Source organism: Emys orbicularis, chromosome 2 (assembly GCF_028017835.1).
Source record: "Emys orbicularis isolate rEmyOrb1 chromosome 2, rEmyOrb1.hap1, whole genome shotgun sequence".
NCBI lineage: Eukaryota > Metazoa > Chordata > Testudines > Emydidae > Emys > Emys orbicularis.
Genome location: NC_088684.1, coordinates 296,096,719 through 296,123,003, shown reverse-complemented (window position 1 = coordinate 296,123,003; position 26,285 = coordinate 296,096,719). Strand labels below are relative to the sequence as shown.

General features: G+C 44.6%; 1 protein-coding gene across 1 annotated transcript in view; it reads left to right on the top strand.

Annotated features, from left to right (window-relative positions):
• Window positions 1-26,285, top strand: part of SMARCC1 (SWI/SNF related, matrix associated, actin dependent regulator of chromatin subfamily c member 1) — a 163,794-nt gene that overhangs the window by 57,481 nt on the left and 80,028 nt on the right. Inside the window, exons 12-18 of the mRNA XM_065398174.1 lie at window positions 3,225-3,284; window positions 4,143-4,180; window positions 6,382-6,503; window positions 10,071-10,142; window positions 17,217-17,330; window positions 22,799-22,952; window positions 23,356-23,469. Of these exons, the coding sequence (XP_065254246.1) occupies window positions 3,225-3,284; window positions 4,143-4,180; window positions 6,382-6,503; window positions 10,071-10,142; window positions 17,217-17,330; window positions 22,799-22,952; window positions 23,356-23,469 (674 nt within the window). The remainder of the gene's footprint in view (window positions 1-3,224; window positions 3,285-4,142; window positions 4,181-6,381; window positions 6,504-10,070; window positions 10,143-17,216; window positions 17,331-22,798; window positions 22,953-23,355; window positions 23,470-26,285) is intronic.

Genomic DNA, 26,285 nt, shown 5'->3' with positions numbered 1-26,285 from the left:
TCTAGAGGCCCTTCACCTGGTAGCCTGGATGCTTTGTGATTAACACCTCAGGAGATCATCTGTTCAAAGGAGTTGCAAGACGTCCTCTTAAATAGTAGAAAACCTTCTGCTAGGTATACTTACCTGGCTAAATGGAAGAGATTCTCCATGTGGTCCCATCACAAAGGGATTTCCCCAGTCTGGGCTCCATTACGACATTTGTAATGGACATTTGCTGGACTATTTGCTATACCTGAAACAGTCAGGTCTTGCCATTAGTTCCATCTAGGTCCATCTAGTAGCTATCTCTGCCTTCCACCCTCCAATTGATCATTCTGTGCAATCCTTTCTGCAATCCTATGTCACTTAGGTTTTTGAAAGGTTTGAACCACTTGTATCCCCACATAGAGGATCCTATTCCCCCTTGGGACTTGAACCTCGTGTTAACAAAGCTAATGGGTCCTCCCTTTGAATTGCTGACTACCTGTTTGTTCCGCCACCACTCAGTGAAAGTAGACCTCTTGGTGGCAATTACCTTGGCCAGGAGAGTGGGTGAATTACAAGCTCTAGTGTCTGACCCTCCGTATACAGACTTCTACAAGGATAAGGTATACTTACTCCCTCATCCAAAACTTCTCACCAATCAGGCAACATATTTACCAACTTTCATCCCTAAACTTTGTACTCATAAACGTGAGGAGAGACTCAATACTTCAGATGTTAGGAGAGCATTAATGTTTTACTTGGACAGAACTAAACCATTTAGATCATCCTCGCAATTGTTCGTGGCAGTTGCAGACCGAATGGAAGGGCCTTCTGATCTCTTCTCAAAGAATTTTGTTGTGGATCTCCTCTTCTATACATTTGTGCTATGACATGGCCAGTTTAACACCACCAAGTAGGGTACTAGTTCATTCAACCAGATCTCTCTCAGCCTCTGCAACCTTTCTAGTCTGTATGCTTGTCCTGGACATTTGTGGAGCTGCAACTTGGTTTTTAGTGCACACTTTTGCCTCTCACTATGCCATCTTGCAACAGTTTAGAGATGATGCTAGCTATGGATGTGTAGTCCTTCAATCGTTATTCAGGTAAACTCTGATCCCACCTCTCAGTTGAGCTATTTCTGTGGTACCTGAGGCATAATGGACTTGTGCAAATCACTCAAAGAAGAAAAAATGGTTACTCACTTGTTCTGTAACTCTTGTTCTTTGAGATGTCTCACATTCCGTGACCCACCCTTCTTCCTTTCTTACTGGAGATTTCCCAGTAAGAAAGAACTGAGGGGATTCAGGGCTGGCTCTGCCCTTTATATTCTCACACAGCAACATAAGGCAGCAGAGGGTGACTGCACCAGTGCACTGGGTGTGCGCACACCTGAAGTAGAATGGACATGTGGAATACATCTCAAAGAACAACCATTACAAATCCAGTTTTAAATACGAGAAAGTACTTTTTCACACTGTGGATAACTAACTTGTGGAACTCATTGCCATGAAATGTTGTGATGGCCGAAGTATAACTGCGTTAAAAAAAGAACTGGATAAATTCATGGAGGATAGGTCCATCAATGGCTATTATCCAAGATGGTCAAGGATGGTACCCCGTGCTTGGGGCAACCCTAAATCTCTCATGATCAGAAGCCAGGAGTGGAAGATGGGTAGATCTACTCTATAATTGCCCTCTTCTGTACACTCCACTGAAGCTCTGGTACGGACCACTGTTGGAGATAGGATACTGGGCAAGATGGACTGTGGTCTGACCCAGTATGGCAGCTCTTATGTTCTTAGAGAGGTGACTTGCCCATGGTCACACAGCAGGTTAGTGACAAACCCAGAACTAGAACCCAACTCTGAGTCTTACCATTGTCCTGTTTACTAGACCACACTATCTCCTATGGACATCATAAAATCCCTCTTGGACAATTGGTTAAGTACAGCAATGAGAAGAGGGGTAGGTCCCTAATTTCAGGAGTTAGGCTCCCAAGTGCCATTTGGCTTTGGAACTCTACCTCTGAGTTGTTGGTTTGTTTGGGATTTTTTTTTTTCTTCCTGAAACAAGTATGGTCACTGCCAGAGGTAGGATACTGGACTGCATAGACCATTGTTCTTTTATGTGTTGGTAGTTCGTATGGCCGTCAGTAATTAACGTATTTTAATTTTTTGAATCTGAAGTACAATAGGTCAGTTCCTGTGTTATGGGATTTGGAACATGGTAGTTGGAGGTAGTTTTGGTGGCTTAGATCTAAGGATACTGCACAGTGTACACCAGCAATAAACTTCAGCCACAACTACTACTGAGGGAATTCTGCGCCAAAAAATTAAAAATTCTGCGCACAATATTTTAAAATTCTGCATATTTTTTGTCCAAATAACATAATATAATCATGCCAGTTTCAATTATTTTGGTAATTTATTTAAAAATATCTGTCAGCAATACATTTAAACTACAATACAGAAACGTATTTCCCGAATCCCTCAGAAACAGCGCAAAGGCTTAGGGCAGTCAGGGGTAATGGCAGAGCTGAGGGAGAGGGAAGGAGCCTGAGAGTGAACCTGCAGGGTTGTTGGATGTGGGTAGGAGAAGGGGTTTTTTTGGGTGGGGAGGTAGGGATTGTTAGGGAGTTGGGGAGCCTTCCTCATGCAGACCATGGCTGACCCCACGCCTCTCCCATTCAGTCAGGCACGTCTGCCCCTGTCTCTGTGTGGCCCTGCACCTCCACTCCCATTCAACCCCTGGCTCAATGCTCTCACCCCACTAACTCCAGAGCCTGCTCCCCAGTCTGTCCCCCTCCACTAGCCCTTCTGCACCCCAGTCTGTGACTCCCCCAGCAGCCCCATGTGCCCCACTCTGCCTGTCCAAACCTGGCTGTGCAAGCAGGGTGCTGTGATGAATGCAGCCAGCTGCTGGATGTTCTCGTGCCACAGTGGCATCTGGTGGGTGAAAGGTGGAACTGCAGCACTCCTCTGGCAGAATGTATTTTCTGCGGGGGGGAAAAGATTCTGCACCAGACATGAATTCTGTGTGTTCGCAGTGATGCAGAATTCCCTCAGGAGTACACACTGTGGAGAGCCCAGCATATCTGTAGTAATGTATGGGGTTGGCCTTTTCTTCCCAATAAAACAAAGGGATGCTAGTGTGGTAGGTGAGACAGGTGTGCTTGCTAGGGAACGTTGTGTGCTTGTAAGGATTGAATCTTGATAGAGGGGGCACAAATGTCACATTTTCAATCTTGTTTACTTTCACAGTGAACCCAAAGAAAGACAGTGAAAACACGCCAGTGAAAGGAGGAACAGTAGCAGACCTAGGTAAAAAAAAATTACATATTTTTAATTCTTCTTAGTCATTGTCTCATATAATGGACCCCTGTTTGTGCAATAAATGTTTGTAATTTTTTTATATTTAAAAAAGAAAAATGTGGTAAAACCAGATACTTGAAATTTTTTTAGACGTTCTTCCATCTGTGGAATCTCCATTTGGTACTTGCATTCTACCATCTAATGCAAATGTATGTGATAGAAGTTATTAGCTTTTTCCCTTGAAGCTGCTCCCTTGTAGACATTCTTTACACTATTACTGAGCTTGGTATATAGGGGCAGATACTTGCCTTTTCCAGATCCTTCTTCACTTTGAGACATACCTGAGCACTGCTGGGCTCTAGGCATTAAAGACCTAAATGAGTCTTCTACATTCTGGTGTGCAGGGCTGCATATAAGGACCTGGGCCAGGGGTAGTCAATTTTTTATTTTTGGTCAAGGTCCAAATTTCTTGGTTAAAGTATAGTCAAAAGTCCAGACTCCTGAGAAACATTTTTCACTTCCCGATAATAATGATGATGATTAAAAAATAAAAAGATTTTGCAGTCCGTTCAAAAGCATCTGCCGGTCTGGATTTGGCCCGCGGTCCACCTTTTGGTATTGAGAGAGCTTAATTATCCTTGCTGTGTATTTATGGCTCTTCTCCTCTTTCTCTGTGGCAGCTCAGTGTGTACATGAAGAAGAGATTATGCTTTAATGTTGCACTGTCCATGTTCCTTTTTCTTGTCTCTCCTCCACCCACACCAAACAAACAAAATCCTGTCCAATAAAATTACTGTGATGTACAAAGGTTTGCAGGTAATCAGCTGCATTTTATTAGTTTAATTCTCTTTGCTCTTTACCTTGCAGATGAGCAGGATGAAGAGACAGTTGCTACAGGAGGAAAGGTAACAACTGTTCAGTTAGAAAAGTTTAGTAGGGAATAACCTTCATCTGACCTTCAAGAACTCAAACTGTACCTTGCTCCTAAATTGTCTTTAAGAATAAATACATCCTTTGTAGGAGAGAGTCTTCTGCTCATATGAAGTTCTCCTTTATATAGTAAAAGAAAATTTACTTAGTATTGTGAGGTTACTACACACTTTTAAACATAAGTTAAATGGAATCTGAAGAGACTTAAATAAACTTCAGCATGCTTTGCTCGGCTTTTAAAAACCTGCAGGATTGAATCCTCTGTTTTTGGGGAAAGTTTATTAATTGAATTGTTGAAAATGTAGTGTCTTATGTATAAACAATTTGCCAAGTAAACCTTACTGTTCTGGCGGAGCACTGACCTCTAGAGGCCACTCATGCAGATGAGACAGAGCCAGATTTCCAAAATTTGGTGCATCTATTTGCATGTGTGGAATTTGTGTGCCTAACATGTACACCTGTGCACGCCAGTTAGGTTTGTTTGCACTTGCACATGTCCAACTTTGAAAACCTATCCCATACTCACTCTACTCAGTCTGTGCTATTCTTGTTTTACTATATTTTGGGTATATATCTGATTTGTATGTGGGTTTGCCGTAAAATTGAAGAACCTTTATGCTGTTTGAAAAGGGGAGAGAAGAAAGAATCTAAGGGCTTGTCTACAGTGTCAATTTACGGCGCTGCAACTTTCTCGCTCAGGGGTGTGAAAAAACACCCCCCTGAGCGCAGCACGTTTCAGCACTGTGAAGCACCAGTGTAAACAGTGCACCAGCGCTGGGAGCTCTGCCATGACTACACAAGCCACGTTAAAGCACTGCCGTGGCAGCGTTTTAGCGTTGCCATTGTAGACTAGCCCTTAGGCTGCTGTGCTCACGGGTGTGAAAAATCCACACCCTTCAGCCCCGTGGCTATGCTGACCTAACTCACCATGCAGACCCAGTTACATCGACGGAATAATATTCCATTGACCTAGCTGCCATCGCTCAGAGAGGTGGAGTTCATAAAGCAGCAGAAAACCTCTTTCTATCATTAGTATGTGTCCACGTTGCGGGATTACAGCGGTATAGCTACAGCACTGTAGGTATGCTGCCATAGCAGCCCTAATGTAGACATGGCTGTAGTGGTGTATGCCATCTATCCAGATTGTAATCAGTTATGACTTTTGAAATGTTATATAACCCCCAACCTCACCCTATCCCCTTCTCCCTCCACCCCGACACACACACGGAGTACACAAAAGCCCATACACAGTATTCGATATCATCATGCCTTTTCAACAAGGGCTGATTCCTCCAACAGTTAGGTTTGTCAACGCATTCAGCTCAGATTTCCTTCTTAAACACTGCTGCCACAGCCCAGTAATCTCCCCTAAAAAGCCTCAACAGCCTCTTTCAACACAGCACAGCTTCAAGAATCCTGGATCAGGCCAGGTTTGGGGGGGGGGGGGGGGGTTTGTTTTTGTCTCAGCAGTCCTTCTCAGAACAGGATTCCATAGTCAAGGAAGCCAAAGCCCTCCTGGTGACACCACCTGCGCAGCCATGCACTTACCTCCAGGATGTAGCCGTATCTCCCTGGGTCCCTGCCCTTGACTGAAAGGAACAATGAGAACACCACTTGCGCCCTTCACCCTCACTCTGAACCCTGTAGTCACTTCTGATCTGCTCAGGGTCATACCTTGCAGTATCATTAGGGCCCACATGCGCAAGCAGCATGGGATAGTAGAGGGCTGGATGATCCTATGCAATCTCTGTGGCCGACTGAGAGTGGTGTTTCATGGGTTAGGATAGGATGAAATATGCTTTTTTTTTATTCTCTTGTCTTGAACATTCCTCCACATTGGAATGTCAGCCTCTGAGTCATGCTAACCACCTGCAAGTATTCCCTGGCATCAGTAGTACTAGACAGCCTATCGAGGGACTTGCAAGTTTCTGATTAGGATGCTGTATTTACAGTGCTTATTGCCGGCGCACATTAACTGGGTGTGTGGACCTTGCTACAGCGCACTGAGAGTTCCATAGCGCAGCAGGTTGCACACAGCCAGTTAGTACACTGTAGATTCACACTGCAGCTTGCTGTGCACTAGACCACTGTGTAGACAAGTCTTTATTCATGCTCTCTCCCCCTCCCCCCCCCCCCCCGCATTTTTAACGCTTTTATTGTCTTTCTCCTGCTGTAGGAAGATGAAGATCCCAACAAAGGTGATCAGAGTCGATCCATTGACCCGGGTGAAGACAATGTCACAGAACAGACCAATCACATAATTATTCCAAGCTATGCATCATGGTTTGACTACAACTGGTAAGACCAAAATGTGGGGAGAGGATTCAGAGAGTTACTGACCTTCTTTCACCAGTTAAATACCTGGGCTGGAATTCTGTTGAGTTGCAAGCAGAAATTAATTTAGTTTAGGTCTAGCGCCTTCTTGACAGCTATCCCCATTGCAAAATGCACCTTAATGTGATTAGAAGTTCTTTGTTCTTAGTCTTGTAGGGCTTGTGGTAGGTTAGAATTAAGGTGGAGAAGCTTGCACAGTACCTGTCTTCGGTATGCCTTGCCTTGGCTCTTGTTGCTTAGACTTAGTTTTCATGAGTCCCAGATTTGCCAGTAACCTTCCTGCTCACCCATAACCTACCTTGGCCGCTAATTTTTCTAGAAATGGGAAATGTTTAACCATCATGGATTTCAAATATTGGCTCTAAAAGGATTACTTATTATTTGGACTTTATCTGTGGGGGAAGAATGTCTGCTTGTCTTTGAATTCCCCTTCATCCTTTTTTATAAGGAGTGTCCAGCTTATCATGACTGTGTAGCTCAGAGCTCTAGGTGAACTAACCAACGCTGGGTGTGTGTTGGGAGTGGAAGAGGAGACGTATGAGTGACTATATCTAGAATTGCTAATCACTGATGTCTGGAAACCCAGCCCTTACTATAGTGATTTTTTTCAAAATACGTGTTTTCAAAACTCAGGTGAGAGATTGTCACTAACCTGAAGTGGCCATCATTTGAGGGGAAGACCTCTTTGCCTGTGTGCCATTTTAGGGTTATAACATTGATGTTTCCTTTGTTGAAGTTCTAGGCTGTTGCAGCTGTGACAGCAAATTCTAATCTATACAAATGCATCCTTAATGCGTTTCCAAATTTTCACAAAATGATCGTATGTGTCAGATGTCATCTTAGTTGTCGTCTTTCATTATTATTATTTGAAAGAGATGCAATGGTTAGGTCATTAGCCTGAGATTTGGGTTCAGTTTTCTGCTTTGCCAAACTATGACCCTTGGGCAAAGTGTCTGTGCCTACAAATGAGGATAAAAAATGGCAATTAGCCAGGATGGGCAGGGATGGTGTCCCTAGCCTCTGTTTACCAGAAGCTGGGAATGGGCGATAGGGGATGGATCACTTGATGGTTACCTGTTCTGTGCATTCCCTCTGGGGCACCTGGCATTGGCCACTGTCAGAAGACAGGATACTGGGCTAGATGTACCTTTGGTCTGACCCAGTATGGCCGTTCTTATGTTAAGAATACTGTCCTACCTCGCAATGTTGTTTAAATATATTAAAGGATTGTTTAATTATTTATATATATATATAGTTTAAATATATTAAACTATATATATATAGTTTAAATATATTAAAGGATTGTTAGGTGCTTAGGTACTCTGGTACTGGAGAGAGAGAACATTTTGTATTCCGGTACCACCCAGAGGCCTCACTCGGAATCAAGGTACAATTATGCTGGGGCTTTCAGGCAAAATCCTGATATTTCAGTTGCAGGTTGTCTACTAAGAGGATTCCAGATTAATCTGTTTATAGCAGCAGCAGTAATAATCCTAATGGGGTCTCTCAGGCAGCTAAATCAGTTTGTTCAACATGACTGGCAGAAACTTGGTGCTGTGTTTCTATAGACCCATACAAAACTGCTCATTAGCTCATTAATGTCCACTATGACGCTTATGCTCCAATACATCCCTTAGTCTATAAGGTGCCACAGGACTCTTTGTTGCTTTAGACTAGACACTGTTTTCTAAAATATTTTGTAAATTGTTATGGACAAAGTCATTCTAAGGCTAATATCATTTGGCTCCAGCAAAAAAAAAAAAAAAAAAAAAGAATGTTTGTGTGTGTTGTATAGCACTAGCATGACAGGATCCTGACTGGTGTCATTGCATACTACTTCAATGCAAATAATACATACTAGAGAGAATGAGTATCAGAAGGAAAAACTGCTACAATTTTCTTTTACAAGGAGTGTTCTTTCTTCTCTCCCCATGCCCCCATCCCATCCTCCAAAGAAGGAGTTATATCTAAAGGCCATCATAATTGTCCTCAATTCTTAACTTCATACAAAATAGTTGTCATTGTATGAGCTTATTAAAGTAATTTTATGGAGGGAATCTCATTACCGTGCCATTTAAGCTTCTTTTACAAAATGGGGCTGACTTCTTTTTATATTTCATAGTTCAGTTGATGGCAAGAGAATTATATCCAGAATACTGTGTATTCCTTGCTGTTTTAATACACATAACCCCGGAAAGGGCTCATCCATTAAAGCATGGAGAAATGAGTTGAATAATCAAGGACCATATAAATTTTGGCTGACAAGTTTGTTTTTTAAGCAAGATGAATTTCTATGTGCACTTTACATTTCATAGCCTGGTATAAGATTCTTTTTCATATTCTATTTACCTTGTGTGCATTGCACAAAATGAACTGACTAGCTTTATGGTGATAGAATTCTGGAGGTGGAATTACTCTAAAGTTGAAACGTCTTGGGATCAGTTTGCTTTGTATTTTTTTAAAGTAACAGATCAGCAAACCATATTTCCTTCTTATGCTTTTATTTGAAGGATGAGAGAAACTAACGGAAATCTCTTCACCTTCTACAGCATATGTTACTTGCAGCTAGTCTAGTAAAAGCTGTAGAATGGCAAAGTCTTCTTTCATCCCCCTTCAGTCAACTAAAAAATTCCACTTTTATTTGAAATTTCCCCCATAGTATTTACATGTAATGCATTAAATAACTGACTAAAATAAACTGAATTTTTACTTTATCCTTTGAGCTAGTTTACTTTGTGTGTTTGATAGCACTTTGTGTATTCTCAGTTTTGCTGTACAATAAGTCAGTTTCCTCTTTTATTTGTGTGTATCTTTCACATGGCAGCAGCAGAAAGAGAATTTTTTGTAAGAAAATGAGATTGTAAAATCCCCCCAAAACAGACAGAGCTTTAATTCAATTTAATTTTTTAATTTTTTTTTTTTTAAATTGACTAATGCAAAGATTTTGAAATATAGGATCATCATAAACTTAATACTCCTAAATGCCTATTTAGGCATTTGCCTGACTTTCAAAGCGATGAGCTCCCAATTCTAATGCTGCATGATTTTGAAGCAGATATTTGCAGGCTTATCATTACATATGAATTGCAAACATTTAGGTTTTTTTGAGGCAATCAGACCTGTGCTGAATACACTCTACTAATTAGACTGGGGTGCAGGCGAGTGCATTTACTAACCTATAAACTTTCAAAACATTAGTGTGAAAATCTTGTTTTCTCTCACTCCCCCCAAGTCTGATTAAAGGAACGTTGGGCATGTATCTTTCCATCGCTTGAATTAAGCACAATCTTTGCAATTCATGTCTAAACTGCTCTGCTTATGTGGTTAAAACTAAGTAATTAGAGGATATATTTCTATATGCTGTGTTGGGATATTTGGGTGTGTGAACAGCAGTGTTCGTTTTAAATGTTAGCACTTTAGGTGCGCATGTTACGGGTGGGTAAAAGTTCTTGAAGGTGAACTCAAGCTACTGGCAGCTGGATTTTGTATATTCTCTTTAGTAACCATGTTGCCTATCACACTTTCTTGCAGTATTCATGTAATTGAACGCCGCGCTCTTCCAGAGTTCTTCAATGGGAAAAACAAGTCCAAGACTCCAGAAATGTAAGTAAAATGCATAGATATAGGCATGTGGCTGTGTTCCCTAGTGAAGCCTAAGCAATGCTTTCAGTTCCACAAAAACTGTAGTCTTTTTTTTTTTTTCGTCTTTTTTTTTTTTCCCCCTTCCCCTTCACATACACAAGGGTGAACTGATGCATCAGAAAATAGTGTAAAGGGCATTGAGGTATTCCTGGTCTGTCCATTGTCAAGAAGTATCTGTTTATATAGTTAACTTTATTGTGATTTAGGTAAGAATTGTACATATCTAAGCAATATTAAGCAGGTTGGATATCTAGGGAAAATACAGCTGATGAATGGTTGCAAAGCTAGTACAGTGTGTTATGTATACAGTAAAATGGTTTCTGAAAGAAGTTTAAGGGTTTTTTAAGCATACATAATAAAACAAAACATGAAAATAGCTAGCTGCCACTGATCTTTGTTTACAGATGTACAACACCTGAGCACATTGGTTTAAACATAAAAGTTCATAGTTCCAAGTATATAGCACAGAGATTCTGCAGTTCCATTGTAAGCATAAACAAACAGAATATCCCAAGCCACCTAGTAACCATTTTTCATTTATAACGTACCTGCTTTCATGCACCTGCAATTGTGCTGTTCTGATTTGAACTAGAGGTTTACAGCCATCATTGTGGTGTCTAGTGCCTATCATCCGCTGCAGAACTTTACACAATTGTTTAAAAATAACAAAACCACTTCCCACAGGATCCTCACTACGAATGCTGCTTTTCAGACCTGGGAATGGCAGTGTTGATGTCTTTTGTTTCAGTGTAAAAGTCTTTGGCTGTAATACCATCTCAAAATATGCCAGGTTGCTCTGTACACCAGATTAACTTCTGTGTTCAGTTCAAGACATAACATGATAAACATTTTGATGCAAGATCACTGGCTTATCTCTAGAATTTGCTGTTTTCCTTGCAGTCCTACTGTATGCTTTAATAGGTGTATCTTCTCCTTACCATCTGTTTAAGAAGATCTTCCTATTAAAATAATAAGCTAATTATGTTTGTTCATATACACTAGCAACTAGTCATGGAAATATTGCCTTTAATATGAAAGGTTAAAAGGAGATTGTCAAGATAAATCTTATTTTTTGTTAATAACGCTTTAGATTAATGAAACGGAGAGAATTACATTTACTCTTCGCTGTTTGCTTTTGTAAAGTATTGCATGTCTGTCAGCACAAAAAGTAAAACTATGCTATTTAGCGTTTGTTTAAAGTGTATTTCACTGTCAGATTTTTGTGGAATAGCACAAGGCTGATAATTGTGTTTTCGACAATACAGGAAGATATTTAAATTGACAAAACTCTGTTTTAGTTTAAAAGGATTCATGAAAACATGTCTGCTCATACTAAATCTTAAAATCTGTGGTAACACTGTAAAACATTATGGCACCAATTTGGGTAGATGGATCTTGAATGGGAATTTTAGCACAGTTTTGTGTACTTGCTGCAATTTCAGTGAATGCTGCATATTTTTGGCATTGGGATTTAAAAGCGCAAGTTGAATGCCAAACAGAAGAAATAAACCTTTATTTAAAAAAAAAAAATAGTTTGGTTGTTCAGTTATGACACAGCCCATTCCACACACACACACACACACACACACACACACACACACACACACACACACACACACCGCATTTCTGTTGTCGCTTGAAATGTTGGCCGAGTACCACTGGTGCAAAGATGTGTCTTAAAGGGAATTTTTGCTGAGGGTAAAGACTTCACCTAAATCAGGGGTCTCAAACACGCGGGCTGCATGCTGCCCGTGGAGTTTTTTCCTGCGGCCCCCCATAGGTGCCGACTCCACCGGCAGCCAAGTTCCCCATATCCTCCGTCCCCTCTCCCCCCCTCGCTCCCCCGAGCACACCGTGTCCCCGCTTCTCCGCCTACCTCCCTGTCCTTCCTGCCGCCAAACAGCTGTTTGGTGGTGCTTAGGACTTTCCAGGAGGGAGGAGCGGGGATGCGGTGTGCTCGGGGGAGGAGGCGGGGCGGGGATTAGGGGAAGGGGTTGGAATAGGGGCGGAGTTGGGGCAGGGACTTTGGGGAAGGGGTTGGAATGGGGGCGGGGAAAGGGTGGGAGGAGCCGGGGAAGGGGCAGGGCTTCATAGAAGGGGTGGAGTGGGGGCGGGAGCAGAGGGGGGATCTTTAACCGAAGTAATTCTAAAAGTAAATGCATATTTTGTCATTTGAGGGAGGTGCATTACTGAGTGTTTATATTTTATTAAAACTCCTCTTCGCATTAGTTTTAAAAAAGTTAATACATTGACTTTTAATAGCATACTATATTACTCTTCATTTTTTTCATTTTTACTATACTTCTGTATCATTATATGAAAAGGTTTCAGTGATGCGGCCCTCGTGCCAATGTACTAGTCCTCATGTGGCCCTCGTGGTGATTTGAGTTTGAGATCCCTGACCTAAATACTACTTTAATATAGCTTTCTTCCTCCCTCACTAGTACTTAATTTAATTAGCATGCTAGAAAATCACACAACTGATTATATCTGCTAACAGAATACACCTCCTTTAAAGATTGGAAACATAGAGTTCTCACTCTTGGTCTCATCTTCCCAGGGCAAGACCAGACACAACTCTCATAGCTTTTAAGACTTTTGATCCTTTTGAGGCTGTGTCTAGAGTGCAACACACACATATCACATCTACTGGTGAAGGAATTTCTCAAACTGCCACTACTGCAGCCCAAACAAGGAGAGTCAATTAGAAATAATGGGAGTAAAAAATCATAAATGATTTTCTTGGCCCCATGATTCTTTCTTGAATCAGTTCTCCTGTGACCCCATTCTTTCCAGTTTCCTCTGCTTCCTTTGTTTTGGTGCTTCATTCTTTGCCACTTCAAGTGTTTTTGAGGAGCTTTGAAATTTTTTCTCTGCTTCTGCAGGTTACGCCTCAGCATTCTTTGGGCTCAGTTTGACTTAATGCAATTTTTACTCCTGGGGTGATTCTGCGTGCCCGCAGAAAATACCCCCACCCTGCAGAATTCCTGTGCTTTTGGGGGGGGGCGTCGGCCATGGGTGCAGTTTTTTTGGGGGGGATTCCCAAAACAGAGGGGAGGCATAGGAGGGCACACGGGCTTATATGCCACTCCCCCCTATTTCTGCAAGCGCAGAGCTACCCAGCTGAAGGAGGCTGCGTCTAGGCTTTTGCTGACTCTTCAGCTGAACGCCGCATCCTGGGTCCTAGTGCCAGTCGTGTTCCACTTCTGTGTGCTGGGAGGCTTCCTGTTTTCTGTGCAGCAGTGAGTGCCTGCGGTGGGGCTGAGTAAGCGGGGGTTGGGGAAAATGATGGAAGAAGAGGTGTGGGGAAGGAAGCAGGGGTGGAAAAGGGCAGGGAGAGGTGAATGTGAGAGTGAGGGGGATGAGATGGGGAAGAAAAGGGTATAGGGGAGTCACGGGGGGAAGCGGGAGCCCAGCTGGGGCTCCCCCGTTACGCCGGGCCATCGAACCCTCACCCTGACAAGCTCTACCCCCTACTCCTAGACCCCTCCAAGCCCCCCACACCCTGACCCCAACCAGCTATACCTGGACCCCCAACCTAGAAGCCCCACTGCCCCAGAACCCAAACCCCCCACTGAGCCCCCTGCTGATCCCCAACCACCTTCACTTGGATCCCCTGCAGAGTCCCATTGCCCCTGCACCCCGAAACCCCCAATGAGCCCCTGTGCATCCAGATCTCCCACTGAGCCGCCCGCACCCAGATTGCCCCACACAGAAACGCTCACCCTACACCTGGATGCCCCCACACCAAGTCCCTCCACACTTGGATCCTGCTGGACTGAGCCTTCTCATCTGCACCTGGTGCAGAGGGGCAGGGCCCCAGGGTGTTTCTGGGCCAGGCCCAGCCCTTGCACTGTATCAGGGTCAGGTGCAGCCTCACTGCCGAGTCCCTATACCAGGGGAGGCGGGAGCTTCAGGGTGATCTCCCACCTCAATGCAGCCAGTCGCCTGTACTCCCCACTGCCGTCCTGGAGCCACATTTATTTATTGACAAATAAAATTTGCAGAATTTTAAAATATTGTGTGCAGAATTTTTAGTTTTTGGTGCAGAATTCCCCCAGGAGTAAATTTTTCCTTTTCAGCATGTCATCCTCGTCTTCCCTTAAGCGACAGCAGCTTTAAGTAATGTACTTGTAGCAAAAAGACGTCAGTTAAGAACAAGCACAGCTGCTACATTCCTGTGCTTTGGTGTTGAATGTTACATGCATGGGTGTCAGAGCTGCCTGGATGTCTCTGAAAACCATTAAGTTTTATGAATCCCTTCGATCACTCTGAAAGGCTCTGAGTGCCTCTTGTAAGTAGGCCTTCAGTTGAAGCATGAGTTGGCCAATGCTTACGCAAGAGCTTGCGGGCAGAGGTATTCATAACTAGACAGACGACTGATACTGATCTTAGAACCTTTAGCTTTGACACTGAGAACCATTTGGAAGTGAACTTTACCATTCGGCAACCGCTATCTTTCACTGTGTGGCACGCCTGGTTTACAAGGCTAAAAACTGGTTGAGCTGTGGAAAAAGGCTGCCCAGTATGGCAGTCATCTCCAGGAGTGGTGGAAGATTGAGTCTGAAGGCATAGACCTAGTCTGGTACCAAGTGTGGAGGCCTTGTAAAACTGGGCAGCACAGTATGGGGAGGAGGTGACCAGCCCTCTGTGGTGAAAGAAGTGGTTCGGGACTATTTAGAAAAACTGGACGAGCACAAGTTCATGGGGCCGGATGCGCTGCATCTGAGGGTGCTAAAGGAGTTGGCAGATGAGATTGCAGAGCCATTGGCCATTATCTTTGAAAACTCATGGCGATCGGGGGAGGTCCCGGATGACTGGAAAAAGGCTAATGTAGTGCCCATCTTTAAAAAGGGGAAGGAGGAGGATCCGGGGAACTACAGGCCAGTCAGCCTCACCTCAGTCCCTGGAAAAATCATGGAGCAGGTCCTCAAGGAATCAATTCTGAAGCACTTAGAGGAGAGGAAAGTGATCAGGAACAGTCAGCATGGATTCACCAAGGGCAAGTCATGCCTGACTAACCTAATTGCCTTCTATGAGGAGATAACTGGGTCTGTGGATGAGGGGAAAGCAGTGGATGTGTTATTCCTTGACTTTAGCAAAGCTTTTGATACAGTCTCCCAAAGTATTCTTGCCACCAAGTTAAAGAAGTATGGGCTGGATGAATGGACTATAAGGTGGATAGAAAGTTGGCTAGATCGTCGGGCTCAACGGGTAGTGATCAACGGCTCCATGTCTACTTGGCAGTCGGTTTCAGGCGGAGTGCCCCAGGGGTCGGTCCTGGGGCTGGTTTTGTTCAATATCTTCATTAATGATCTGGAGGATGGCGTGGACTGCACTCTCAGCAAGTTTGCAGATGACACTAAACTGGGAGGAGTGGTAGATACGCTGGAGGGTAGGGATAGGATACAGAGGGACCTAGAGAAATTAGAGGATTGGGCCAAAAGAAACCTGATGAGGTTCAACAAGGACAAGTGCAGAGTCCTGCACTTAGGACGGAAGAATCCCATGCACTGTTACAGACTAGGGACCAAATAGCTAGGAAGCAGTTCTGCAGAAAAGGACCTAGGGGTTACAGTGGACAAGAAGCTGGATATGAGTCAACAGTGTGCCCTTGTTGCCAAGAAGGCTAACGGCATTTTGGGCAGTATAAGTAGGGGCATTGCCAGCAGATCGAGGGACGTGATCGTTCCCTCTATTTGACATTGGTGAGGCCTCATCTGGAGTACTGTGTCCAGTTTTGGGCCCCACACTACAAGAAGGATGTGGAAAAATTGGAAAGAGTCTAGCAGAGGGCAACAAAAATGATTAGGGGGCTGGAGCACATGACTTATGAGGAGAGGCTGAGGGAACTGGGATTATTTAGTGTGGAGAAGAGAAGAATGAGGGGGGATTTGATAGCTGCTTTCAACTACCTGAAAGGGGGTTCCAAAGAGGATGGATCTAGACTGTTCTCAGTGGTACCTGATGACAGAACAAGGAGTAATGGTCTCAAGTTGCAGTTGGGGAGGTTTAGGTTGGATATTAGGAAAAACTTTTTCATTAGGAGGGTGGTGAAGCACTGGAATGGGTTACCTAGGGAAGTGGTGGAATCTCCTTCCTTAGAGGTTTTTACGGTCAGGCTTGACAAAGCCCTGGCTGGGATGATTTAGTTGGGAATTGGTCCTGCTTTGAGCAGGGGGTTGGACTAGATGACCTCCTGAGGTCCCTTCCAACCCTGATATTCTATAAAGCGCCACCGACCTGGAATGCTGTTTCAGCTGTTGGTGCCTAGTTATGTAATACCCAAGTTACAGCCAGGCTGGCAGACTGATAGGGAAGGGCATTGAGAGGACAATGTATGGGGGACCTCTTGTACCCGTGTGAATACTTTAGGCATCTTAAGTGTTTGGGTCAATGGCCCAAAAGCACATCTGGAACCAAAACAAAAATGTCAATGCATTGTTAATGATTCTGGCCATTTTTAAATGCCAAGGTTGAGCCCCTCATTTGGAATGAGCTTTTTCACTTTTTTTTTTTCACTTTTTTTTTGGGGGGGGTGTTGCCTGCTTATATTTCACAACAACGCGAGAACTATGTTGGCAATCTGAGAGCTACTTTTAATTTGCGGATTATTTATTAAACACACAAAGAATAGTTGATACTTTGACAACACACACAGAAAGATATGGTCCCTGATTAAAACTAAATAGACACAAATATAAAATGCTTAGGGGGTGAGTCAGATGTCACGTAAACAAATTTGATAAAGAAATACACACTTAACTTCTTGTGCTTTATATTGATTGCAAAGTTCACTAGGAGTAACAAGAAAACCCTGCAGGTCTTCAGCTTCACTGTCACCCTGCAGTTATAAGTGTGCATTTTAGGACTTCATGGTCCTTGAACTGAATATCAGGCACCCCTGGCATGCTGTATATATTGAAGGATGGGGGCCAACATGGAGATATTTTAGTAATGGTCAGAATTTGAAATGACACATACTACGAACCTGTGTAGATTTTCAAATGTTTGTGAACTGCCTTCTCTTTCCAGATACCTGGCTTACCGTAACTTCATGATTGATACGTATCGCTTAAACCCTCAGGAGTACTTGACCAGCACTGCCTGCAGAAGGAACTTGACTGGAGATGTATGTGCTGTAATGAGGTAAAATCTTAAATCTTGCAGCCACTACCTTTAGCTGTAACAATACATTTTATCCCAGCAAAGCTGCTTTATTACAAATTGTAAGTTATACCTCCTGTATAATGAGGGAGAAGACTTGGGGCCTGGGCGCATCAATTATGTTTCTATTAGCAGATCATCTTTTTTCCTTTTGTGGTGAACACCACATTTTATAAGACCCTTATTGACAGTGAATATAACAGTGGAAGTTAAATACTGTGAGCATGGCTCAGAGACCAGCAAGAGATTGCATGTTAACTAATACAGTGATATTCAGCTTCTACCATGCAGTTTTTTTAGTATGTTTTCAGAATTTCCAGTATGGCAGCTCACTGTGGTTTTTTTGCCAAGTGAGCATCTTATATCTGTATTGTGATAAATACTTTTTTAAAATAGCTCTTTTTGTACAAAAGATTCCGAAGCATGTTATACTCCATACATACAGCATCACTGATGCACAATCACCCTGAGGCAGATGGTGGAAGCTAACTGATGCATAGTACGGAAACCATCACAATTCATCCCACTCTTCTCTCTCTCTCCTTACCTCCTCCCTTTCCCCCCCTTCCCCCCCCCCCCCATCCTCCAAAGAAGTTTTCACATCAACGGGCTTAGCTTTAGATCTGTTTTCTGAATTGTGTGAAATGGTTTCCCGTTGCCCATAATTGAAATTGTCTGTCCACTCTCATTTTGTTGAATGCAGAGAAGTGGGATTGTCAAGCCTGCATTGAGAATTAATGCAATGTGTTATGTTTCCCTGTCTGTGATAAAGGAGAAGTTTTTCATAGATTCATAGATTCTAGGACTGGAAGGGACCTCGAGAGGTCATAGAGTCCAGTCCCCTGCCCGCATGGCAGGACCAAATACTGTCTAGACCATCCCTGATAGACATTTATCTAACCTACTCTTAAATATCTCCAGAGATGGAGATTCCACAACCTCCCTAGGCAATTTATTCCAGTGTTTAACCACCCCGACAGTTAGGAACTTTTTCCTAATGTCCAACCTAGACCTCCCTTGCTGCAGTTTAAGCCCATTGCTTCTTGTTCTATCCTCAGAGGCTAAGGTGAACAAGTTTTCTCCCTCCTCCTTATGACACCCTTTTAGATACCTGAAAACTGCTATCATGTCCCCTCTCAGTCTTCTCTTTTCCAAACTAAACAAACCCAATTCTTTCAGCCTTCCTTCATAGGTCATGTTCTCAAGACCTTTAATCATTCTTGTTGCTCTTCTCTGGACCCTTTCCAATTTCTCCACATCTTTCTTGAAATGCGGTGCCCAGAACTGGACACAATACTCCAGCTGAGGCCTAACCAGAGCAGAGTAGAGCGGAAGAATGACTTCTCGTGTCTTGCTCACAACACACCTGTTAATACATCCCAGAATCATGTTTGCTTTTTTTGCAACAGCATCACACTGTTGACTCATATTTAGCTTGTGGTCCACTATAACCCCTAGATCCCTTTCTGCCGTACTCCTTCCTAGACAGTCTCTTCCCATTCTGTATGTGTGAAACTGATTTTTTCTTCCTAAGTGGAGCACTTTGCATTTGTCTTTGTTAAACTTCATCCTGTTTAACTCAGACCATTTCTCCAATTTGTCCAGAGCATTTTGAATTATGAAGTTCTCCAAAGCAGTTGCAATCCCTCCCAGTTTGGTATCATCCGCAAACTTAATAAGCGTACTTTCTATGCCAATATCTAAGTCGTTAATGAAGATATTGAACAGAGCCGGTCCCAAAACAGACCCCTGCGGAACCCCACTCGTTATGCCTTTCCAGCAGGATTGGGAACCATTAATAACAACTCTCTGAGTACGGTTATCCAGCCAGTTATGCACCCACCTTATAGTAGCCCCATCTAAATTGTATTTGCCTAGTTTGTCGATAAGAATATCATGCGAGACCATATCAAATGCCTTACTAAAGTCTAGGTATACCACATCCACAGCTTCTCCCTTATCCATAAGACTCGTTATCCTATCGAAGAAAGCTATCAGATTGGTTTGACATGATTTGTTCTTTACAAATCCATGCTGGCTGTTCCCTATCACCTTACCACCTTCCAAGTGTTTGCAGGTGATTTCCTTAATTACTTGCTCCATTATCTTCCCTGGCACAGAAGTTAAACTAACTGGTCTGTAGTTTCCTGGGTTGTTTTTATTTCCCTTTTTATAGATGGGCACTATATTTGCCCTTTTCCAGTCTTCTGGAATCTCTCCCGTCTCCCATGATTTTCCGAAGATAATAGCTAGAGGCTCAGATACCTCCTCTATTAGCTCCTTGAGTATTCTAGGATGCATTTCATCAGGCCCTGGTGACTTGCAGGCATCTAACTTTTCTAAGTGATTTTTAACTTGTTCTTTTTTTATTTTATCTGCTAAACCTACCCCCTTCCCATTAGCATTCACTATGTTAGGCATTCCTTCAGACTTCTCGGTGAAGACCGAAACAAAGAAGTCATTAAGCATCTCTGCCATTTCCAAGTTTCCTGTTACTGTTTTTCCCTCTTCACTAAGCAGTGGGCCTACCCTGTCTTTGGTCTTCCTCTTGCTTCTAATGTATTGATAAAAAGTCTTCTTGTTCCCCTTTATTCCCGTAGCTAGTTTGAGCTCATTTTGTGCCTTTGCCTTTCTAATCTTGCCCCTGCATTCCTGTGTTGTTTGCCTATATTCATCCTTTGTAATCTGTCCTAGTTTCCATTTTTTATATGACTCCTTTTTATTTTTTAGATCATGCAAGCTCTCGTGGTTAAGCCAAGGTGGTCTTTTGCCACATTTTCTATCTTTCCTAACCAGCGGAATAGCTTGCTTTTGGGCCCTTAATAGTGTCCCTTTGAAAAACTGCCAACTCTCCTCAGTTGTTTTTCCCCTCAGTCTTGATTCCCATGGGACCTTACCTATCAGCTCTCTGAGCTTACCAAAATCCGCCTTCCTGAAATCCATTGTCTCTATTTTGCTGTTCTCCCTTCTACCCTTCCTTAGAATTGCAAACTCTATGATTTCATGATCACTTTCACCCAAGCTGCCTTCTACTTTCAAATTCTCAACGAGTTCCTCCCTATTTGTTAAAATCAAGTCTAGAACAGCTTCCCCCCTAGTAGCTTTTTCAACCTTCTGAAATAAAAAGTTGTCTACAATGCAGTCCAAGAATTTGTTGGATAGTCTGTGCCCCGCTGTGTTATTTTCCCAACATATATCCGGATAGTTGAAGTCCCCCATCACCACCAAATCTTGGGCTTTGGATGATTTTGTTAGTTGTTTAAAAAAAGCCTCATCCACCTCTTCCACCTGGTTAGGTGGCCTGTAGTAGACTCCTAGCATGACATCACCCTTGTTTTTTACCCCTTTTAGCCTAACCCAGAGACTCTCAACACTTCCATCTCCTATGTCCATCTCTACCTCAGTCCAAGTGTGTACATTTTTAATATATAAGGCAACACCTCCTCCCTTTTTCCCCTGTCTATCCTTCCTGAGCAAGCTGTATCCATCCACACCAACATTCCAATCATGTGTATTATCCCACCAAGTTTCAGTGATGCCAACAATGTCATAGTTGTATTTATTTATTAGCACTTCCAGTTCTTCCTGCTTATTACCCATACTTCTCGCATTTGTATATAGGCATCTAAGATACTGGTTTGATCTTTCCTCCCAGTTTTGTCCTGACCCTCCTTTCTCTCTGCCAATATAGCCCACACTCCCTCTCGTTTCCGACCCATCTCCCAGGTCTCCATGTTCCCCACTTACCTGCGGGCTTTGCTCACCTGTCCCCGTCGAACCTAGTTTAAAGCCCTCCTCACTAGGTTACTAGTCTGTGTCCAAATAGGGTCTTTCTCCTCCTCGAAAGGTGAACGCCATCTCTGCCTAGCAGTCCTTCCTCAAATAGCATCCCGTGGTCTAGGAAGCCAAAGCTCTCCTGGCGACACCATCTTCGCAGCCAGGCATTCACCTCCATGATGCATCTGTCTCTGCCCGGGCCCCTACCTTTGACAGGAAGAATCGAAGAGAATACCACCTGCGCTCCAAACTCCTTCACCCGTACTCCCAGAGCCCTGTAGTCACTCTTGATCCACTCAGTGTCACACCGCGCAGTATCATTTGTGCCCACATGGATGAGTAGCATGGGGTAGTAGTCAGAGGGCTGGATAATCCTCGACAGTGCCTCCGTAATGTCTCGGATACGGGCTCCCGGCAGGCAGCATACCTCCCGAGATGAAATGTCAGGGCGACAGATGGGCGCCTCCGTCCCCCTCAGCAGAGAGTCTCCGACCACCACTACCCTACGTTTCCTATTCGCAGTGGTGGCAGCAGACCTCCCAGCCTTAGGGGTACGAGGCTTCTCTTCCTTTACTGTAGGGGGTGATGCCTTCTTTCCTGTATCAAGAAGAGCATAACGGTTACCTATTACCACAGCGGGAGGGTTCGGAGCAGGGGTGGAGCACTGCCTGCTGCCAGAAGTAACCAGCTGCCAGTGTCCACCCTGAGCCATCTCCTCCTCCACCAGTGGTGTATCAGCAGTCCTGTGTACTGGGACAGCTACCTCAGCTGTCTCCACATGGACACTGTCCAGGAATTGCTCGTGGATTCGGATGCTTCTCAACCTAGCCACCTCCTCCTGTAGCTCTCCCACCTGCTGCCTGAGAGATTCCACCAGCAGGCACCTTTCACATTGGATGGTCCCCTCAGCCTGGATATCAGTAAGTGGAAATTGCAAGTTAGTCTCTGCAAAACCACACCAGGATCTGGGTAGAAGCATCCATGCTCAGGCGCTCTGTCTGGCTACAGGCGCAGGTGGAGGAGACAGAAGCAGTGCTGGCACAGGTGTTGCGGGTCTTCCTAACCATCGTAAGCCTCCTTCTGTCAAACTCCCGTCTGCAGCCCCCTGTCCGCTGAAAGGGTTGTTTAAGCAAGAAGTTTTAGGTTTTAAGGGGAATAAAGGGAAAACAGATAGAACCGGCAAGGGACCCTCACCCCTTCCAAACTCCCTTGCGAAACTCCCTGTTAGCAGCCCCTGGTCGCAAAAGCTCCCTGGTCGCTTGTGCGCTGCTTTATAAAGCCCTGGCCTATATGAATGCCCCGCCCACTGATTAAGGCTCAGCCAATTACCAGAGGCTTCTAGGTTTCAAACCTTCCTTTGAAGCTCACAGCTTCCAACTGCCAGCCACAGCACACGGTCCTTCAAACAACCAACCAAACAAACAGACTGACAAACACAAGCTCAGCACACAGCAAGTAACCCCCAAACACAAACAAACACACACTACAGACAGTCACTTACCCCAAAAGTGTAGGCAGCTATAGGACAGTGCTCAACCTGCCTGTGTTTGATTAGCAGCAAACACATCACAGTTCCACACTTGAACTTTCTCCCTGGTATCTTCTTTCTGCAGCTGCAGATGTGCTTGAGGGTTTGTTTCCTCAGACTTTAATCATGTAATGTTGTTCCCTAGAGTGCATGCCTTTCTGGAGCAGTGGGGTCTAGTTAACTACCAAGTGGATCCAGAAAGCCGTCCCATGGCAATGGGCCCTCCTCCTACTCCTCACTTCAATGTGCTTGCTGATACCCCCTCTGGACTTATGCCTCTTCATCTCCGAGCTCCTCAGGTAAATCCTACAGGTGCCACCACCATGTCCATGCATGCACACTTATTCAGATAGAAATAGTGGTACATGTATTTTGGGAATGGCTTAATGTAGTCCTAACTAGTCTGTATTTGTAGCTACGGTCAGTGGTGTGCGTACCTGAATGAAGTATGTAGCTCATGCATTTTCTGAAAAAAAGGCATCCTTCTCTTCACATGCCCTTCAGTCTCAGTGAGATTCTGTTAGTAGTAGATTTTCCATTTCTCCATCATTCTGTAGAGTAATGCTGCACCTACAGTTGCAGCGCTCCAAACCCAAATTTGCTAGTTTTGTGTGTAAATAGTGGTGAGTGGGGAGAATGCTAGTTCAGTGCACACCTGTGTAGATGCATTTTGATGATAATTTGTTTGGGGTTTTTGTTTAGGTCCCTGCTGCCCAGCAGATGTTGAGCTTTCCTGAGAAAAACAAAGAAAAACCTACTGACCTGCAGAACTTTGGACTTCGCACAGACATTTACTCAAAGAAGACCTTGGCAAAGGTAAAGTTGCTTGGGTTTTTCTTTCCCTTTGGCTTCTATTGAGCTTTCTTCCACAAACCTTAGTCATTACATAATCACTAGGTGGGATGTTGCTGCTCCTCCATCCTTGTCCCATGTGTCTTCCACCTGGACAATATTCTAAATTATGGCCTCTTGTAGTTGTGCCAGGTGCCTGAAACGTAATTAACGCAGTAGAAATATAAACCTTTTCACTCCCATAAGTTCATCAGCACTGTCCCTCTCCAAACATTTTGGGAATTCCTACCTCATGATTAGGGCCCTACCAAATTCACTGTCCATTTTGGTCAATTTCACAGTCAGAGGGTTTTAAAATTTACATCTGAAATTTCACTGTGTTCTAACCGCGGGGGTCCCAACCCAAAAGGGGATCATGGCGGGGAGGGTCACAAAGCTGTTGTAGGCGGGGTCGTGAGGTTGCTACCCTCACCTCTGTGTTGCTGAACTCTGAAGGCAGCAGCTGCGGAGCTTCCTGCATCTGGAGGTGAGTCTGATCTTCCTGTGCTACTGGGAGCGCCCCAGCCAGGGGCTGCTAGCTGCTAGTCCCAGCTGGCTGGCTGAGGGACAGGACTTGCTCTTCCTTTGCATGGCCCCTCTACCAGGGAGATCTGACCCACCTCCGAGTACCTCCTCCAGCTGCAGGAAGCTCTGCGGCTGGGCAGCAACCCTGGAGCTTCGTGCAGTTGGAAGAAGTTCGTGGAAGTGGGTCCGATCTCCCCTGTGCTGCTGGGAGCACCCCAGCTGGGAGCTCCTAGTTTCTGGTCTTTGCCAGTGCCCAGGGGCTCCAGCCAATTTGGTGGCCTCCAGAAAAATGGGCACCTTGAGCTCTGGTGCCTCGAGCTGCTGGGGGCAGAAGCCCAGCACCCCGAGCCAAGCTCTTGGGGCTGCTGCAGCACAGAAGTGAGGGTCTGATTTCCCCACTGACAGTGGCTGTGTAGGGGAAGCACAAGTACTGTCCCTCCCCGGCCCAGGCTAGCAGCTAGGAGCCCCCAGCTGGGGCACTCCCAGCAGCATGTGGGGAGATCGGATATCACAGGGAAAGGCTTATTTCACTGACCATAATACGTTTTTCACAGCTGTGAAAGTGGTAGGGCCCTTCTCATCATAGGTATCAAATGCAGCAAGCTAAATGTTTCAAAATAGATTTCATAGGAGGTTTGGAGGTAATTCCCACTAGTCAATTTTTGTATAGATTGTTCTGTTTTCCCAGTTCGTATGGGACAGTGTTCCTCAGTCTTACAGAACTGGAAGGTCACTTCATCAGCAAAGGGTGGCTCTCTGAGCCAAGTCATGAAGTGATGTTCTAACACACCATCATTGCAGCATGTCCCAAACGGATTTAATGCTGTGATGCACCATTGCAATGCAGCGTCAAGACAAAATGACATGCTTCTGTGGCTGCCTGCTGCATTTCACACTGTTCTCTCCCTCTGCCCTTCTGGCTGCTTAGAGAGAAGGTATTTGGCAGTACTCGGGTATCCTAGAAACCCTGGTCCATTTATTCAGTGCTGCCTCATGTCGGGAACTATATAGGGTTCTTCTCAGATCATCGTTTCACTCGCTCTAGTTGAGACCAGACTGACTGCTTGGACTTGGATTCCATAAGAGCAGTATGTGTTGTCCCAAAGAGCACACAGATTGAGGATTACTACTGACAATGTCACACTGTTCTTAAGACTGAACGTACCTACTAGAAATCAGTATTCAACCCATACCAGATTTCATTGTGTGATTTATTCGCTTATTTTTGATTGATACTCATTCAGTGAGAGTGCCTGTCCTTTTCTCTAGGTGCTCCTCGACGCTTCTTAAACACAATTATAAAAATGGACTTAGGCTTTGGGATTCTCCTCTCTCTTCCTCCTCCCCCCCCCCCCCCCCCCCGGAAGTGATTTCCTTTTGTGTACATGCAATTTACTCCTGGGGGAATTCTGTGCCACTGCCCATGTGCAGAATTTATATCCCCTGCAGATTTCTTTGCTTCCCCACAGAAAAATGACTTTCTGATGGGGAATCACAGGGGAGCCACAAGAGCAGTCATGCGACCCTCCCCAACAGTATGTTTCAGGGGCCCCAGAGAAGCTGGCAGAGAGGTAAATCACTGTGGGGCAGGGGGTGGGACTGGGGAAGACCTGGCTGGTGGCTCCTATACTGCAGCAGGCTCAGCTGCTAGTCCCGGCTGGGCTGGGCAGGACGGGACTTCCTCTTCCCTTGCACGGCATCTGGGGCTGTGTCAGACCCACCCCCAGATTTCTCCCCCAGCTGAAGGAAGCTCTGCAAACTTTCCTCCCCCCCACCCCCACTTCCTGCACCCATCGCTCCTCAGCCCAAACCTGGATCCCCCCACACTTGGATCCTGCCTGGGCTAAGCCTGCCTGCCCGCCCACATCTGGTGCACCCACCACAGAGGGGCAGGGCCCTGGGGTGTTTTTGGAGCAGGCCCGGTCCTTGCGCTGTGTCAGGGTTGGGTGCAGCCTCACCACTGAGTCTGTGTCCTTGGGGGAGCTGCACAGTGATCTCCCACCTCTGTGCAGCCAGTGGCCTGTGCTGCCCAGTGCCATGCTGGATGGAGCCTCCACATTTATTTGACAAATAAAATTTGCAGAATTTTAAAATATTGTGTGCAGAATTTTTATTTTTTTGATGCAGAATTTTTAACTTTTTGGCACAGAATGCCCTTAGGAGTAACAATTTCTTTTCAAGCACTCACACCGCCTATGTAAGAATTGTGAGTGTCTGATGGCTGACACTTTTAATTTGTGTTGCATGGGTTAGTGATCTGTACTCTGTGCAGATAT